General features: G+C 43.8%; 1 protein-coding gene across 6 annotated transcripts in view; it reads right to left on the minus strand.

Moving 5' to 3' along the window:
- Positions 1-18,797, minus strand: part of LOC112247920 (inositol hexakisphosphate and diphosphoinositol-pentakisphosphate kinase 1-like) — a 108,480-nt gene that overhangs the window by 67,314 nt on the left and 22,369 nt on the right. For all 6 annotated transcript variants that reach the window (XM_042326413.1, XM_042326280.1, XM_042326338.1 and 3 more), the window contains 6 exons: positions 17,652-17,753; positions 17,190-17,276; positions 16,776-16,851; positions 13,836-13,945; positions 10,850-10,935; positions 9,116-9,241 (listed from right to left, as the gene is read on the minus strand). In XM_042326413.1, the coding sequence (XP_042182347.1) occupies positions 9,116-9,241; positions 10,850-10,935; positions 13,836-13,945; positions 16,776-16,851; positions 17,190-17,276; positions 17,652-17,753 (587 nt within the window). The remainder of the gene's footprint in view (positions 1-9,115; positions 9,242-10,849; positions 10,936-13,835; positions 13,946-16,775; positions 16,852-17,189; positions 17,277-17,651; positions 17,754-18,797) is intronic.

The following is an 18,797-nucleotide window of genomic DNA, read 5'->3' on the forward strand; positions in this document are numbered from 1 at the left end:
ATCACAGAGGAAGGAACATCAGAGGAAGGAACATCACAGATGGAAGGAACATCACAGTGGAAGGAACATCACAGAGGAAGGAACATCACAGAGGAAGGAACATCACAGAGGAAGGAACATCAGCCTTGCAGGACATCAGAGGAAGGAACATCACAGAGGAAGGAACATCACAGAGGAAGGAACATCACAGAGGAAGGAACATCACAGAGGAAGGAACATCACAGAGGAAGGTAAAGCACTTAGAAAGGGTTCCCACCTACACAACGGCACAGACTCTGCAAAAAGTTGATGAGGTCGCTAACATTGGTTATTTGGTGATTCAAAAAGACGTCAACTGGATTTTTAAAATTTAACTAGGCAAGTCAGTTAACAAATTCTTATTTGCAATGACGGCCTACCCCCGGCCAACACTGGGCCAATTGTGCGCCGCCCTATGGGACTCCCAATCACGGCATATGATAGAGCCTGGATTCGAACCAGGGACTGCAGTGACGCCTCTTGCACTGTCTTAGACCGCTGCGCCACTCGGGATTCTGTTTGCATGAAAAGGAAACAGTCCTTCGCATCTCATACCTGGGATGAAATATGGTTCATGTAATGAGGTTGAAATCAAACCACTAAAGACCTGGGAAATTCCATAATGAACCCTCCTGCAGGTTGTGTAATAGTCGTCCATAATGAATCCTCCTGCAGGTTGTTTAATAGTCGTCCATGATGAATCCTCCTGCAGGTTGTTTAATAGTCGTCCATAATGAATCCTCCTGCAGGTTGTTTAATAGTCGTCCATGATGAATCCTCCTGCAGGTTGTTTAATAGTCGTCCATAATGAATCCTCCTGCAGGTTGTGTAATAGTCGTCCATAATGAATCCTCCCGAGTGGCGCAGCAGTCTAAGGCAATGCCTCTCAGTGCTAGAGGCGTCGCTACAGACACCCTGGTTTGAATCCAGGCTGTATCACAACCGGCCATGATTGGGAGACCCATTCTTAATGGACTTGCCTAGTTAAATAAAGGATAAATCAAATTTAAAGTCTTCCATGCGCATCTTCAACTATTTCTCTCTCATAAACTTAAACATTTGTGTACGCCCGTGCAACAAAATTGCACGACTTTTGTTCGAAATTGAGTTGGACTGATGATCATCTTGGCAATACAATGCATCCTCTAAAAATGTCCATATGATTAAGGAAGAGGGAAAAAAACAGCAGGCAGACAGTTCAGAAATCTTGAGTGTCTGTCTCTTCCACTGAACCTAGAACAAGCGCCTCAATGACACCCTGTATGTTACAATGCAGTTGCAACGTGACGTCACGATTGTGTGTCTTTGGTGGTTGGGGGTCACAGTGTAAAATGTCAAACACAAAGAAAAGGTGTGTCCACCAAGAGGACTGAGAGCTCCTCAAGTACATGGTCAACACAAGAAGATGTTTGTCTTCGTTTGAGATGTGATTTCCCTTCAGCAATGAGAAGGGCAGAAGTGACGTTGGAACGAATCCCAACTTTAGAGCCGCATGCCTAATTTGAGCGTCGTACAAAAAAAATACCCCATTAAACTCTACGCATGATTTCCTAAAAACGGAGTTATGATTTGGGCCAATATGTCCCAAGTTCTCCCTGACCATGTGACCTCATGAACACAAACCCAGGGTTCTAGAAAAGTGTTACTGTATGTATGGACAGGCAGGGATGTTTTCTTATCAAACACTGTACAGTGTTATCTACATGGAGTTCAACTGAAACCAGGGCTGCTTATAGTGTAGAGGTAGTATATAGTGTAGAGGTGAGGAGTGGAACCAGAGGTAGTATATAGTGTAGAGGTAGTATATAGTGTAGAGGTAGTATATAGTGTAGAGGTAGTATATAGTGTAGAGGTAGTATATAGTGTAGAGGTGAGGAGTGTAGAGGTAGTATATAGTGTAGAGGTGTGGAACCAGAGGTAGTATATAGTGTAGAGGTAGTATATAGTGTAGAGGTAGTATATAGTGTAGAGGTGAGGAGTGGAACCAGAGGTAGTATATAGTGTAGAGGTAGTATATAGTGTAGAGGTAGTATATAGTGTAGAGGTAGTATATAGTGTAGAGGTAGTATATAGTGTAGAGGTAGTATATAGTGTAGAGGTAGTATATAGTGTAGAGGTAGTATATAGTGTAGAGGTAGTATATAGTGTAGAGGTAGTATATAGTGTAGAGGTAGTATATAGTGTAGAGGTAGTATATAGTGTAGAGGTGAGGAGTGGAACCAGAGGTAGTATATAGTGTAGAGGTGAGGAGTGGAACCAGAGGTAGTATATAGTGTAGAGGTAGTATATAGTGTAGAGGTAGTATATAGTGTAGAGGTAGTATATAGTGTAGAGGTAGTATATAGTGTAGAGGTAGTATATAGTAGAGGTAGTATATAGTGTAGAGGTAGTATATAGTGTAGAGGTAGTATATAGTGTAGAGGTAGTATATAGTGTAGAGGTGAGGAGTGGAACCAGAGGTAGTATATAGTGTAGAGGTAGTATATAGTGTACAGTGTAGAGGTAGTATATAGTGTAGAGGTAGTATATAGTGTAGAGGTGAGGAGTGGAAGCAGAGGTAGTATATAGTGTAGAGGTAGTATATAGTGTAGAGGTAGTATATAGTGTAGAGGTAGTATATAGTGTAGAGGTAGTATATAGTGTAGAGGTAGTATATAGTGTAGAGGTAGTATATAGTGTAGAGGTGAGGAGTGGAACCAGAGGTAGTATATAGTGTAGAGGTAGTATATAGTGTACAGTGTAGAGGTAGTATATAGTGTAGAGGTAGTATATAGTGTAGAGGTGAGGAGTGGAAGCAGAGGTAGTATATAGTGTAGAGGTAGTATATAGTGTAGAGGTAGTATATAGTGTAGAGGTAGTATATAGTGTAGAGGTAGTATATAGTGTAGAGGTAGTATATAGTGTAGAGGTAGTATATAGTGTAGAGGTAGTATATAGTGTAGAGGTAGTATATAGTGTAGAGGTAGTATATAGTGTAGAGGTAGTATATAGTGTAGAGGTGAGGAGTGTAGAGGTAGTATATAGTGTAGAGGTAGTATATAGTGTAGAGGTAGTATATAGTGTAGAGGTAGTATATAGTGTACAGTGTAGAGGTAGTATATAGTGTAGAGGTAGTATATAGTGTAGAGGTAGTATATAGTGTACAGTGTAGAGGTAGTATATAGTGTAGAGGTAGTATATAGTGTACAGTGTAGAGGTAGTATATAGTGTAGAGGTAGTATATAGTGTAGAGGTAGTATATAGTGTAGAGGTGAGGAGTGTAGAGGTAGTATATAGTGTAGAGGTAGTATATAGTGAAGAGGTAGTATATAGTGTAGAGGTAGTATATAGTGTAGAGGTAGTATATAGTGTAGAGGTAGTATATAGTGTAGAGGTAGTATATAGTGAAGAGGTAGTATATAGTGTAGAGGTAGTATATAGTGTAGAGGTAGTATATAGTGTAGAGGTAGTATATAGTGTAGAGGTAGTATATAGTGTAGAGGTAGTATATAGTGTAGAGGTAGTATATAGTGTAGAGGTGAGGAGTGGAAGCAGAGGTAGTATATAGTGTAGAGGTAGTATATAGTGAAGAGGTAGTATATAGTGTAGAGGTAGTATATAGTGTAGAGGTAGTATATAGTGTAGAGGTGAGGAGTGTAGAGGTAGTATATAGTGTAGAGGTAGTATATAGTGTAGAGGTAGTATATAGTGTAGAGGTAGTATATAGTGTAGAGGTAGTATATAGTGTAGAGGTAGTATATAGTGTAGAGGTAGTATATAGTGTAGAGGTAGTATATAGTGTAGAGGTAGTATATAGTGTAGAGGTAGTATATAGTGTAGAGGTGAGGAGTGGAACCAGAGGTAGTATATAGTGTAGAGTACTTCCGGCGCCGACAGAGATGGCCGCCTCGCTTCGCGTTCCTAGGAAACTATGCAGTTTTTTGTTTTTTTACGTGTTATTTCTTACACTAGTACCCCAGGTCATCTTAGGTTTCTTTACATACAGCCGACAAGAACTACTGAATATAAGATCAGCGTCAACTCACCATCAGTACGACCAAGAATATGTTTTTCGCGACGCGGATCCTGTGTTCTGCCTTACAACCAGTGTAACCGAGTGGATCACATGCAGCGAAGAAAAAGAGGGAAACGAAGCGGTCTTCTGGTCAGACTCCGGAGACGGGCACATCGTGCACCACTCCCTAGCATTCTTCTTGCCAATGTCCAGTCTCTTGACAACAAGGTTGATGAAATCCGAGCAAGGGTAGCATTCCAGAGGGACATCAGAGACTGTAACGTTCTCTGCTTCACGGAAACATGGCTAACTGGAGAGACGCAATCCGAAGCGGTGCAGCCAGCGGGTTTCTCCACGCATCGCGCCGACAGAAACAAACATCTTTCTGGTAAGAAGAGGGGCGGGGGCGTATGTCTTATGGCCAACGTGACATGGTGTGATGAAAGAAACATACAGGAACTCAAATCCTTCTGTTCACCTGATTTAGAATTCCTCACAATCAAATGTAGACCGCATTATCTACCAAGAGAATTCTCTTCGATTATAATCACAGCCGTATATATCCCCCCAAGCAGACACATCGATGGCTCTGAACGAACTTTATTTAACTCTCTGCAAACTGGAAACGATTTATCCGGAGGCTGCATTCATTGTAGCTGGGGATTTTAACAAGGCTAATCTGAAAACAAGACTCCCTAAATTTTATCAGCATATCGATTGCGCAACCAGGGGTGGAAAGACCCTGGATCATTGTTACTCTAACTTCCGCGACGCATATAAGGCCCTGCCCCGCCCCCTTTCGGAAAAGCTGACCACGACTCCATTTTGTTGATCCCTGCCTACAGACAGAAACTAAAACAAGAAGCTCCCACGCTGAGGTCTGTCCAACGCTGGTCCGACCAAGCTGACTCCACACTCCAAGACTGCTTCCATCACGTGGACTGGGAGATGTTTCGTATTGCGTCAGACAACAACATTGACGAATACGCTGATACGGTGAGCGAGTTCATTAGAACGTGCGTTGAAGATGTCGTTCCCATAGCAACGATTAAAACATTCCCTAACCAGAAACCGTGGATTGATGGCAGCATTCGTGTGAAACTGAAGGCACGAACCACTGCTTTTAATCAGGGCAAGGTGTCTGGTAACATGGCTGAATACAAACAGTGCAGCTATTCCCTCCGCAAGGCTATCAAACAAGCTAAGCGCCAGTACAGAGACAAAGTAGAATCTCAATTCAACGGCTCAGACACAAGAGGTATGTGGCAGGGTCTACAGTCAATCACGGACTACAGGAAGAAACCCAGCCCAGTCACGGACCAGGATGTCTTGCTCCCAGGCAGACTAAATAACTTTTTGCCCGCTTTGAGGACAATACAGTGCCACTGACACGGCCTGCAACGGAAACATGCGGTCTCTCCTTCACTGCAGTCGAAGTGAGTAAGACATTTAAACGTGTTAACCCTCGCAAGGCTGCAGGCCCAGACGGCATCCCCAGCCGCGTCCTCAGAGCATGCGCAGACCAGCTGGCCGGTGTGTTTACGGACATATTCAATCAATCCCTATACCAGTCTGCTGTTCCCACATGCTTCAAGAGGGCCACCATTGTTCCTGTTCCCAAGAAAGCTAAGGTAACTGAGCTAAACGACTACCGCCCGTAGCACTCACATCCGTCATCATGAAGTGCTTTGAGAGACTAGTCAAGGACCATATCACCTCCACCCTACCTGACACCCTTGACCCACTCCAATTTGCTTACCGCCCAAATAGGTCCACAGACGATGCAATCTCAACCACACTGCACACTGCCCTAACCCATCTGGACAAGAGGAATACCTATGTGAGAATGCTGTTCATCGACTACAGCTCGGCATTCAACACCATAGTACCCTCCAAGCTCGTCATCAAGCTCGAGACCCTGGGTCTCGACCCCGCCCTGTGCAACTGGGTACTGGACTTCCTGACGGGCCGCCCCCAGGTGGTGAGGGTAGGCAACAACATCTCCTCCCCGCTGATCCTCAACACTGGGGCCCCACAAGGGTGCGTTCTGAGCCCTCTCCTGTACTCCCTGTTCACCCACGACTGCGTGGCCATGCACGCCTCCAACTCAATCATCAAGTTTGCGGACGACACAACAGTGGTAGGCTTGATTACCAACAACGACGAGACGGCCTACAGGGAGGAGGTGAGGGCCCTCGGAGTGTGGTGTCAGGAAAATAACCTCACACTCAACAAAACTAAGGAGATGATTGTGGACTTCAGGAAACAGCAGAGGGAACACCCCCCCATCCACATCGATGGAACAGTAGTGGAGAGGGTAGCAAGTTTTAAGTTCCTCGGCATACACATCACAGACAAACTGAATTGGTCCACTCACACAGACAGCATCGTGAGGAAGGCGCAGCAGCGCCTCTTCAACCTCAGGAGGCTGAAGAAATTCGGCTTGTCACCAAAAGCACTCACAAACTTCTACAGATGCACAATCGAGAGCATCCTGGCGGGCTGTATCACCGCCTGGTATGGCAACTGCACCGCCCTCAACCGTAAGGCTCTCCAGAGGGTAGTGAGGTCTGCACAACGCATCACCGGGGGCAAACTACCTGCCCTCCAGGACACCTACACCACCCGATGCTACAGGAAGGCCATAAAGATCATCAAGGACATCAACCACCCGAGCCACTGCCTGTTCACCCCGCTGCCATCCAGAAGGCGAGGTCAGTACAGGTGCATCAAAGCTGGGACCGAGAGACTGAAAAACAGCTTCTATCTCAAGGCCATCAGACTGTTAAACAGCCACCACTAACATTGAGTGGCTACTGCCAACACACTGTCAATGACACTGACTCTACTCCAGCCACTTTAATCATGGGAATCGATGGGAAATGATGTAAATATATCACTAGCCACTTTAAACAATGCTACCTTATATAATGTTACTTACCCTACATTGTTCATCTCATATGCATACGTTGATACTGTACTCTATATCATCGACTGCATCCTTATGTAATACATGTATCACTAGCCACTTTAACTATGCCACTTGGTTTACATACTTATCTCATATGTATATACTGTACTCGATATCATCTACTGTATCTTGCCTATGCTGCTCTGTACCATCACTCATTCATATATCCTTATGTACATATTCTTTATCCCCTTACACTGTGTATGACAGTAGTTTTTTTTGGAATTGTTAGTTAGATTACTTGCTCGTTATTACTGCATTGTCGGAACTAGAAGCACAAGCATTTCGCTACACTCGCATTAACATCTGCTAACCATGTGTATGTGACAAATAAAAATTTGATTTGATTTGATTTAGAGGTAGTATATAGTGTAGAGGTAGTATATAGTGTACAGTGTAGAGGTAGTATATAGTGTAGAGGTAGTATATAGTGTAGAGGTGAGGAGTGTAGAGGTAGTATATAGTGTAGAGGTAGTATATAGTGTAGAGGTAGTATATAGTGTAGAGGTAGTATATATTGTAGAGGTGAGGAGTGTAGAGGTAGTATATAGTGAAGAGGTAGTATATAGTGTAGAGGTAGTATATAGTGTAGAGGTAGAATATAGTGTAGAGGTAGTATATAGTGTAGAGGTGAGGAGTGTAGAGGTAGTATATAGTGTAGAGGTAGTATATAGTGTAGAGGTAGTATATAGTGTAGAGGTGAGGAGTGTAGAGGTAGTATATAGTGTAGTGGTAGTATATAGTGTAGAGGTAGTATATAGTGTAGAGGTGAGGAGTGTAGAGGTAGTATATAGTGTAGAGGTGAGGAGTGGAACCAGAGGTAGTATATAGTATAGAGGTAGTATATAGTGTAGATGTAGTATATAGTGTAGAGGTGAGGAGTGGAACCAGAGGTAGTGTAGATGTAGTGTAGAGGTAGTATATAGTGTAGATGTAGTATATAGTGTAGAGGTGAGGAGTGTAGAGGTAGTATATAGTGTAGAGGTGAGGAGTGGAACCAGAGGTAGTATATAGTATAGAGGTAGTATATAGTGTAGATGTAGTATATAGTGTAGAGGTAGTATATAGTGTAGAGGTGAGGAGTGTAGAGGTAGTATATAGTGTAGAGGTGAGGAGTGGAACCAGAGGTAGTATATAGTATAGAGGTAGTATATAGTGTAGATGTAGTATATAGTGTAGAGGTAGTATATAGTGTAGAGGTGAGGAGTGTAGAGGTAGTATATAGTGTAGAGGTGAGGAGTGGAACCAGAGGTAGTATATAGTATAGAGGTAGTATATAGTGTAGATGTAGTATATAGTGTAGAGGTGAGGAGTGGAACCAGAGGTAGTATATAGTGTAGAGGTGAGGAGTGGACCCAGAGGTAGTATATAGTGTAGAGGTAGTATATAGTGTAGAGGTAGTATATAGTGTAGAGGTAGTATATAGTGTAGAGAGGAGTATATAGTGTAGAGGGGTATATAGTGTAGAGGGAGTATATAGTGTAGAGGTAGTATATAGTGTAGAGGGAGTATATAGTGTAGAGGTAGTATATAGTGTAGAGGTAGTATATAGTGTAGAGGTAGTATATAGTGTAGAGGTAGTATATAGTGTAGAGGGTAGTATATAGTGTAGTATATAGTGTAGAGGTAGTATATAGTGTAGAGGTAGTATATAGTGTAGAGGTAGTATATAGTGTAGAGGTAGTATATAGTGTAGAGGTAGTATATAGTGTAGAGGTGAGGAGTGGAACCAGGGGTAGTATATAGTGTAGAGGTGAGGAGTGGAACCAGAGGTAGTATATAGTGTAGAGGTGAGGAGTGGACCCAGAGGTAGTATATAGTGTAGAGGTAGTATATAGTGTAGAGGTAGTATATAGTGTAGAGGGAGTATATAGTGTAGAGGGAGTATATAGTGTAGAGGGAGTATATAGTGTAGAGGTAGTATATAGTGTAGAGGTAGTATATAGTGAAGAGGTAGTATATAGTGAAGAGGTAGTATATAGTGTAGAGGTAGTATATAGTGTAGAGGTAGTATATAGTGTAGAGGTAGTATATAGTGTAGAGGTGAGGAGTGGAACCAGAGGTAGTATATAGTGTAGAGGTGAGGAGTGGAACCAGAGGTAGTAGGAGTGTCCAGTTGTAGAGTGCTGTACCTTGTCCTCCAGGGTACATGCAGCGGAAGGCCCTGCCCAGCTCCTCAGCCTGTACCCTGCCTGCCGGGGTCAGCTCCCCGCCCCACTTCAACACCAGCAGCAGAGACGGACCCTCCGTTGGACACTCTGAACACACACAAAAATAACTGTATTCGTTCCTTCAGGCCAAGAATGTGCATGTTAAACATACAGTTGAAGTCGTAAATTTACATTCACTTAGGTTGGAGTCATTAAAACTCCTTTTTCAACCACTCCACACATTTCTTGTTAACAAACTATAGTTTTGGCAAGTCGATTAGGACATCTACTTTGTGCATTGACACAAGTCATTTTTCCATCAATTGTTTACAGACATGTTATTTCACTGTATCACAATTCCAGTGGGTCAGAAGTTTACATACACTAAGTTGACTGTGCCTTTATACAGATTGGAATATTCCAGAAAATTATGTCATGGATTTAGAAGCTTCTGATAGGCTAATTGATATAATTTGAGTCAATTGGAGGTGTACCTGTGGATGTATTTCAAGGTGTACCTTCAAACTCAGTGCCTCTTTGCTTGACATCATGGGGAAATCAAAAGAAATCAGCCAAGACCTCAGAAAAATAATTGTAGACCTCCACAAGTCTGGTTCATCCTTGGGAGCAATTTCCAAACGCCTGCAGGTACCACGTTCATCTGTACAAACACCATGGGACCACGCAGCCGTCATACCTCTCAGGAAGGAGACGCGTTCTGTCTCCTAGAGATGAACGTACTTTGGTGCGGAAAGTGCAAATCAATCGAAGAACAACAGCAAAGGACTTGTGAAGATGCTGGAGGAAACAGGTACAAAAGTGTCTATCCACAGTTAAACACGTCCTATATCGACATAACCTGAAAGGCCTCTCAGCAAGGAAGAAGCCACTGCCATAAAAAAAGCCAGACTACGGTTTGCAACTGCACATAGGGACAAAGATCGTACTTTTTGGAGAAATGTCCTCTGGTTTGATAAAACTAAAATAGAACATGAAGCACGGGGGTGGCAGCATCATGTTGTGGGGGTGCTGTGCTGCAGGAGGGACTGGTGCACTTCACAAAATAGATGGTATCATGAGGTAGGAAAATTATGTGGATATATTGAAAACATCTCAAGACACCAGTCAGGAAGTTAAAGCTTGGTCGCAAATGGGTCTTCCAAATGGACAATGACCCCAAGCATACTTCCAAAGTTGTGGCAAAATGGCTTAAGGACAACAAAGTCTAGGTATTGGAGTGGCCATCACAAAGCCCTGACCTCAATCACATACATTTTTTTTTAGGTAGAACTGATAAAGAGTGTGCACCAGCTCTGTCAGGAGGAATGGGCCAACATTCACCCAACTTATTGTGGGAAGCTTGTGGAAGGCAACCCAAAACATTTGACACAAGTTAAACCATTTAAAGGCAATGCTATCAAAAATGAATTGAGTGTAAACTTCTGACCCACTGGTAATGTGATTAAAGAAATAAAAGCTGAAATAAATCATTCTTTCTACTATTATTCTGACATTTCACATTCTTAAAATAAAGTGGTGATCCTAACAGACGTAAGACAGGGAATTTTTACCAGGATTAAATGTCAGGAATTGTGAAAAACAGTTTAAGTGTATTTGGCTAAGGTGTATGTCAATTTCAGACTTCAACTGTGTGTGTAAGAAGTTAATCATGAACATGAGCAGAGATGGTGTATGCCTGCGACTCCTCCTCCCTACCTTCTTCCTCACTGGAGGCTTTGGGCTGTCCGTTGGGCAGGTAGGTGAGCTGCACCTTCCTGTTGATGCCTGAGAAATGGCCGTACCTGGAAGAGACACGCACACAGGGGGCAGGTATCCACCCTTAATGAAGATCAGTCCTCATTATACAGGTATCCACCCTTAATGAAGATCAGTCCTCATTATACAGGTATCCACCCTTAATGAAGATCAGTCCTCATTATACAGGTATCCACCCTTAATGAAGATCAGTCCTCATTATACAGGTATCCACCCTTAATGAAGATCAGTCCTCATTATACAGGTATCCACCCTTAATGAAGATCAGTCCTCATTATACAGGTATCCACCCTTAATGAAGATCAGTCATCAATATACAGGTATCCACCCTTAATGAAGATCAGTCCTCATTATACAGGTATCCACCCTTAATGAAGATCAGTCCTCATTATACAGGTATCCACCCTTAATGAAAATCAGTCCTCATTATACAGGTATCCACCCTTAATGAAGATCAGTCCTCATTATACAGGTATCCACCCTTAATAAAGATCAGTCCTCATTATACAGGTATCCACCCTTAATAAAGATCAGTCCTCATTATACAGGTATCCACCCCTAATGAAAATCAGTCCTCATTATACAGGTACAGTACACACTCCTTACAGACATGTGACAAATATCAAGAGCTTAGCGTTGAGCTCAACTCCAATCGAACTCTGTCAATTTAGGAAGTACATTTTAAATATCCTTTAAAACATTTTTTTTTTTAAATAACACTTTTCTTGAACTGAAATCAATTAATTACTGGATGGAATTGGCCATTTTTAAATGGAACTGACTCAGACCCTGTCCGACACAACATTTCATTTCAGAACCATAGTTCAGAGGTTTTCGACCAGCTTCAAACGCTAGCTAGCTAGTGCTCAGTCAGTCAGGCTAGGCTAAACTAGTTAAGTAGCTGCCTGGTTTCTGGAAACATGTTTTGGGTGGTTGTGTACGACCTTAGGAAGCCTGAGGTCACTGCGTTACTGGTAATGTGCCATACCAGCGCTCTCCTTCAGGATGTGACCGGCTTTTGGTAAAAGTGCATAACACCCCTCCCACCTAGCTCTACCTCCCCTGTGGTTTGAGATACATTGATGTGACAGTGATAGGCTACCTACTGCTGTTCAATGCTCCGGCAATTATAATCATTTAGCATATCCGTCACTAATGTAAAACATACCTTCCTCTAATAGAAAAGAGTGTCCTTGGGACAAGCATCTGGTTTGACAACGTACAGAACAAACACATGACAGCCCCATGAAAATGGGTTTGATAGGCGATACAGTTTGTGTTTTACAACCGATCCTGGATTCCCCGTTCCCACACTCTTCCAGATCAATAACCCTCACAGATCATGGACCTGTGTGTTTGATCCTTGGTTATTGTCAAAGACGTGCCATTTGCATTGAATTGTGGTTAATATGCAATCCCATACCGTTATCAACAAGTTTAACCAGGAAGACTACATACAGTACAGAGAGAATGAGAAGAGTGAGAGGACGAAGGTGTAGTGAGATTAGAGGGCAACTTTCAGAACGACATGCATCGCAGACAAACACAGCACTCGTTCAAAAACGCACACACACATGGATGTGGCTAGCGGTCCCTGATTCTAATGGTCAGTATAAAATCCCTCGTTATGAATGGAGGTTAATGGCAGTGGTGGTTACAGAACGAGGAGGAGTGAACCGGGGGGGGAGTGAACCGGGGGAGGAGTGAACCGGGGGAGGAGTGAACCGGGGGAGGAGTGAACCGGGGAGGAGTGAACGGGGGAGGAGTGAACTGGGGGAGGGGTGAACTGGGGGAGGGGTGAACTGGGGGGAGTGAACCGTGGGGGGGGAGTGAACTGGGGGAGGGGGAGGAGTGAACTGGGGGAGGGGGAGGAGTGAACTGGGGGAGGGGGAGGAGTGAACTGGGGGAGGGGGAGTGAACCGTGGGAGGGGTGAGGAGTGAACCCGGGGAGTGGGGGGGGGTATACCGAGTGTCATTCAAGCTGGACTCCCTTTGGAAAGAGGAGGAGAGAGAGAGAGAAAGGAGGGAGGGAGGAAAAGAGAATTAGAGACACAAGAAGGATGAGGATTGGCCAAAGTGAAAGCTGCTAGGCTATGGTGTGTTTCAGGAATACAGGGACGAGGCTAATTCAATATGTGTGGAGCACTGGACTACAGACACAGCAATGACACAGAGGAGGTTTCTACACTGGACTACAGACACAGCAATGACACAGAGGAGGTTTCTACACTGGACTACAGACACAGCAATGACACAGAGGAGGTTTCTACACTGGACTACAGACACAGCAATGACACAGAGGAGGTTTCTACACTGGACTACAGACACAGCAATGACACAGAGGAGGTTTCTACACTGGACTACAGACACAGCAATGACACAGAGGAGGTTTCTACACTGGACTACAGACACAGCATTGACACAGAGGAGGTTTCTACACTGGACTACAGACACAGCAATGATACAGAGAAGGTTTCTACACTGGACTACAGACACAGCATTGACACAGAGGAGGTTTCTACACTGGACTACAGACACAGCAATGATACAGAGGAGGTTTCTACACTGGACTACAGACACAGCAATGACACAGAGGAGGTTTCTACACTGGACTACAGACACAACAACACGGAGGGTTCCAAGCATCACATACAGAAGAGCAGATCACTACTTGATGCATGGATAAAATGATGGACAGATTAGAGCGTGACGTGTGCGTGTGTACTAGGATACCAGATTTTCCATGGCAACAAAATAAAAAATACAAAAACGAAGCAGACTTTGTTCCTCGTCAACATTAGGACTGTTTTCCATAAGAAATTATGTCTACTTCATGTTTTGTTTCCTTGCCAAAATATTTCTGAGTATCGCAATACTGGTCATGTGATTGGTCAACCCTGGTGTGAGTGTGTGTGGCGTCTCTCACATCTCTAGGACCGTCTTGAGCTGCTCCAGTTTACCCTTCTTCTCCTCGATCTCACAGTCTGTGTGCTGTCCCAACTCAGCCAGTAGGAGCCGGGCAATGTCCAGCACTTCCTACACAAAACACACACAACAGTCAATCGAACTGATATTTGTCACAAAGTGCTTAACCTCTACAGGATCGGTGACCACCACCCCCACCTCACGGGACGGTTGAGCTAACGTGCGCTAATGTGATTAGCATGAGGTTGTAAGTAACAAGAACATTTCCCAGGACATATCTGATATTGGCAGAAAGCTAATCTAACTGCACTGTCCAATTTACAGTAGTTATTACTGTGAAAGAATACCATGCTATTGTTTGAGGAGAGTGCACTGTTATGAACTTGAAAATGTATTAATAAACCAATTAGGCACATTTGGGCAGACTTGATACAATATTTTGAACAGAAAAGCAATGGTTCATTGGATCAGTCTAAAACTTTGCAATGTAGCTAACTACTGGAACTACACACTACTGTTTTACCATGCCATCTGTAAATACAAATAAAATTGATAAATTACGAGCCTAGTTGGTTTAGCCACGGAAAAAGTCGGCAACCTTCCCGCTAGCTAACACAGCTTTTTATAAAGATACCACGTAGTAGAACTACATAAGTGTTGCTCTCCACTTTCTAGAGGACCGAGTTTTGAAATCAGTGGAATTAGATTATGATAGCTAAAGAGATGGAGAACATCCTGGCATTTTATTGCAAATACGCAGACTGAGTCGAAAAGAGAACACAGAAGGCTGTTGTATAACCTGTCTCCGGATTACATCTTCAAACTAAAGGGCAACCATGGCATCGGTGACAGAGCGGGAGAAGTGCCCATCCATGTTTATGGGTAAGATAGTCTAGCTAGCTATATATTCAGATATTACACATTTCTAATTTTGTCAGAAAGTCGTTTTCATTTAAAGTGTACTGTTAGCTAGCTAGCTAACGTTAGCTGACTGCCTCGCTAGGTAACGTTACGTGTATGATCTGTGTAGTAATATTATTCGTATCTCAGAGCCATTTGCATTGCTAGTTATAGCCTAATGTAAGCTAGCTAACATTGAACCTGGTTGGTTAGCTACCTGCAGATTCATGCAGGGTAGTAACGTTATGAGTTAGGATTATGGTCCATTGTTTAGCTGCTAGCTACATGTCGAAACAAAAAGACTCCACTATGCAAGTAACCATTTCAATAGAAAGTTCATTTGTTGATAGACGTAGCTGGTAAATTCGCTCTGGCTCTCTTCTCTGATTTCAGAGCCCTCTTGTCTGAGTGTACCAAAGTGCAGAATAACTGACGAATTTATGAACGCTCAACACCCGTTGAATGTGTCAGTAAACGTTGGCAAAAAAAAGCTTAATAAAAAATGTTGCCAGCAGCACAGTTGCAGTTTAGGCTGGGTTTCTGTACAGCACTTTGAGATATCAGCTGATGTACGAAGGGCTATATAAATAAATTTGATTTGATTTGATCAACACTCTGGATAACATTTGAACAAAAAAGCCAAACCAACTCTGCTAGGCCGAGTAAAATGGTAAGAGTGAGCTGAACTTTCATTTGTATCTGGAAATAGCTAGCAAGCTAGCCAACTTTAGCCAGTTAGCTTGGGTGCTTGACTGCTGTTGTTAGGTCAGAATGCTCGGATCAACCCTACTCCTCGGCCATAGCATCCAGTGTGCGCTCAAAACGCTCTGAACTTACAAACAGACAATCTGACAATGCTCTGAGTTTACGAACACCGGGCCTCCCGGGTGGCGCAGTGGTTAAGGGCGCTGTACTGCAGCGCCAGCTGTGCCACCAGACACTCTGGGTTCGCGCCCAGGCTCTGTCGTAACCGTCCGCAACTGGGAGGTCTGTGGGGCGACGCACAATTGGCCTAGCGTCGTCCGGGTTAGGGAGGGTTTGGCCGGAAGGGATATCCTTGTCTCATCGGGCACCAGCGACTCCTGTGGCGGGCCGGGCGCAGTGCAAGCTAACAAAGGTTGCCAGGTGTTTCCTCTGACACATTGGTGCGGCTGGCTTCCGGGTTGGATGCGCGCGGTGTTAAGAAGCAGTGCGGCTTGGTTGGGTTGTGTATTGGAGGATGCATGACTTTCAACTTTCGTCTCTCCCGAGCCCGTATGGGAGTTGTAGCGATGAGACAAGATAGTAGCTACTAACAATTGGATACCACTAAATTGGGGAGGAAAAGGGGTAAAAATAAAATAAAAAATGTTTAAAAAAATAAAGAGTTTACGAACACCAAGAGAGCTCCAGATTGAATTTACCAACAAGCCAGCCTTTTAGTATTGAAATCTTAGGTTGTTCAGTACATAACCTCACATGTGAATCCTTAAAGGGATGGGTGGGGCTAAAGCTTGAGGGTGTGAACAATGCTGAATGGGTGTAGACAAAGAGCTCTCCAGTTGGTACCAAAACATTCAAGGGCCATTTTCTCAAATGTGAGGTTACAAGTTTATCAACTTTCAAAGCAGAATTACTTTCCTATTGTTCCTCAACTGTAGTAAATGATATACCATTTGAGTCTCTACTTTTATCCAATATAAAATACACAATTTCAAATTTTGCTACATAAAATTGAATCAAGCCGGTCGGTCACATATGGGCAATAATTAACTATATTTTTCGACATTAGACTTGCCTAATTCACACCATTTCAGATTTACATATGATACTTTTTCATAATAATAACAAAGTACTGTATTTTGGATGTAGTGAACTACTTTTTCAAAATAACTTAAGTAAACAAACTGTATTTTTCTTAAGGGTAGCTTAACTTCTTCCAGTGTGAAGTCATTGGTAGCTTGCTGAACTATATTTTTAGAGTAGCTTCCCCAACACCACAAATAGGCTTCCGCTCAGAGGGTTTCTGTGTTATGGGAAAAGAAGATATACTTGGACTGACCTGTAGCTGTTTGGGTTTCTTCAACTTCAGTTTCCCTGACTTGTAGCCTCCATACTTTTCAAACAGCGCAAAGAATCTAAAAACAACAGATTCAACACTGAAATACAACAGGACTGGGGAAGGTGAATTACAAGTTGTATTTGTTATATGGACGAACAGAAAATGAAGTCATTAATTTTGTCAGCGTGTAAAATCTGCCCACTGTGAATGGGGAGAGGGGGTATTTGAGGTATCTAGACTCACAGAGGGGGTATTTGAGGTATCTAGACTCACAGAGGGGGTATTTGAGGTATCTAGACTCACAGAGGGGGTATTTGAGGTATCTAGACTCACAGAGGGGGTATTTGAGATATCTAGACTCACAAAGGGGGTATTTGAGGTATATAGATTTAGAGGGGGTGTAGATAGACTCACAAAGGGTGTCGGACTTCCATCTTCATCTTCTGTTTGGGGGTGCGGTCTCCGTGGCGGATGATGGCGATGACACAGCGCAGCTCCATCCTGTGGGATAGGTGTCATTATGGAGTTGTTTACTGTACTCATCCTTTGTTATTGAGAATCTCAATAGGCTGAGGGCTGGAAAACCAATAGGCTAAAGGACATGTAAATCAGTCATATACACCGGGTATCAAACTAGGTCATTTATGTGACTCAGGACTGTGTTCAGTCCAATGAGATGAAGCCTAGACGTTAGCTGTGGGAGCTAACAAGTTTTCAGGTCTCGAGAGAGGTTAAATCACCATGCGAGTATAGTTCACTAAACTACCTCTAGAAGAAATGAGCAAGGAAGAGGGGGGGGGACAGGAAGAGGAGGAGAAAGAAGCAGAAGGATAGGGGAGGAGAAATGAAAAAAAGGAAGAGGAGAGGGGTACTCACATGGTTCCTGAGGTGGTGGGGACTATGGGTATGTCCTCAGCCTCCAGGGGGATGGACCAGGGGATGTGGAACTGAGGGGCCAGCTCTCGCATCACCATGTTCCTGTGTGGGGGGGGAAACAACTAAGTGTGAGCTATATCAGAGTTTGGATTCTCGCTAGTTCAAGGAATGAGTTGTGAATAAAATACACTTTTACATTGTCAACGTACAGTATGGCTCTAGTTACCCAGCTGTCCCCTGGATGTCAACGTACAGTATGCTCTAGTTACCCAGCTGACCCCTGGGTGTCAACATACAGTATGACTAGCTACCCAGCTGACCCCTGGGTAGCAACGTACAGTATGACTAGCTACCCAGCTGACCCCTGGGTAGCAACGTACAGTATGACTAGTTACCCAGCTGTCCCCTGGGTGTCAACGTACAGTATGACCCCTGGGTGTCAACATACAGTATGACTAGTTACCCAGCTGTCCCCTGGGTGTCAACGTACAGTATAACTAGTTACCCAGCTGTCCCCTGGGTGTCAACGTACAGTATGACTAGTTACCCAGCTGTCCCCTGGGTGTCAACGTACAGTATAACTAGTTACCCAGCTGTCCCCTGGGTGTCAACGTACAGTATGACTAGTTACCCAGCTGTCCCCTGGGTGTCAACGTACAGTATGACTAGTTACCCAGCTGTCCCCTGGGTGTCAACGTACAGTATGACTAGTTACCCAGCTGACCCCTGGGTGTCAACGTACAGTATGACTAGTTACCCAGCTGTCCCCTGGGTGTCAACGTACAGTATGACTAGTTACCCAGCTGTCCCCTGGGTGTCAACGTACAGTATGACTAGTTACCCAGCTGTCCCCTGGGTGTCAACGTACAGTATGACTAGTTACCCAGCTGACCCCTGGGTGTAAACGTACAGTATGCTCTAGTTACCCAGCTGTCCCCTGGGTGTCAACGTACAGTATGACTAGTTACCCAGCTGTCCCCTGGGTGTCAACGTACAGTATGACTAGTTACCCAGCTGTCCCCTGGGTGTCAACGTACAGTATGACTAGTTACCCAGCTGTCCCCTGGGTGTCAACGTACAGTATGACTAGTTACCCAGCTGTCCCCTGGGTGTCAACGTACAGTATGACTAGTTACCCAGCTGTCC

Source organism: Oncorhynchus tshawytscha, linkage group LG01 (genome assembly GCF_018296145.1).
Source record: "Oncorhynchus tshawytscha isolate Ot180627B linkage group LG01, Otsh_v2.0, whole genome shotgun sequence".
In the NCBI taxonomy this organism is placed as follows: domain Eukaryota; kingdom Metazoa; phylum Chordata; class Actinopteri; order Salmoniformes; family Salmonidae; genus Oncorhynchus; species Oncorhynchus tshawytscha.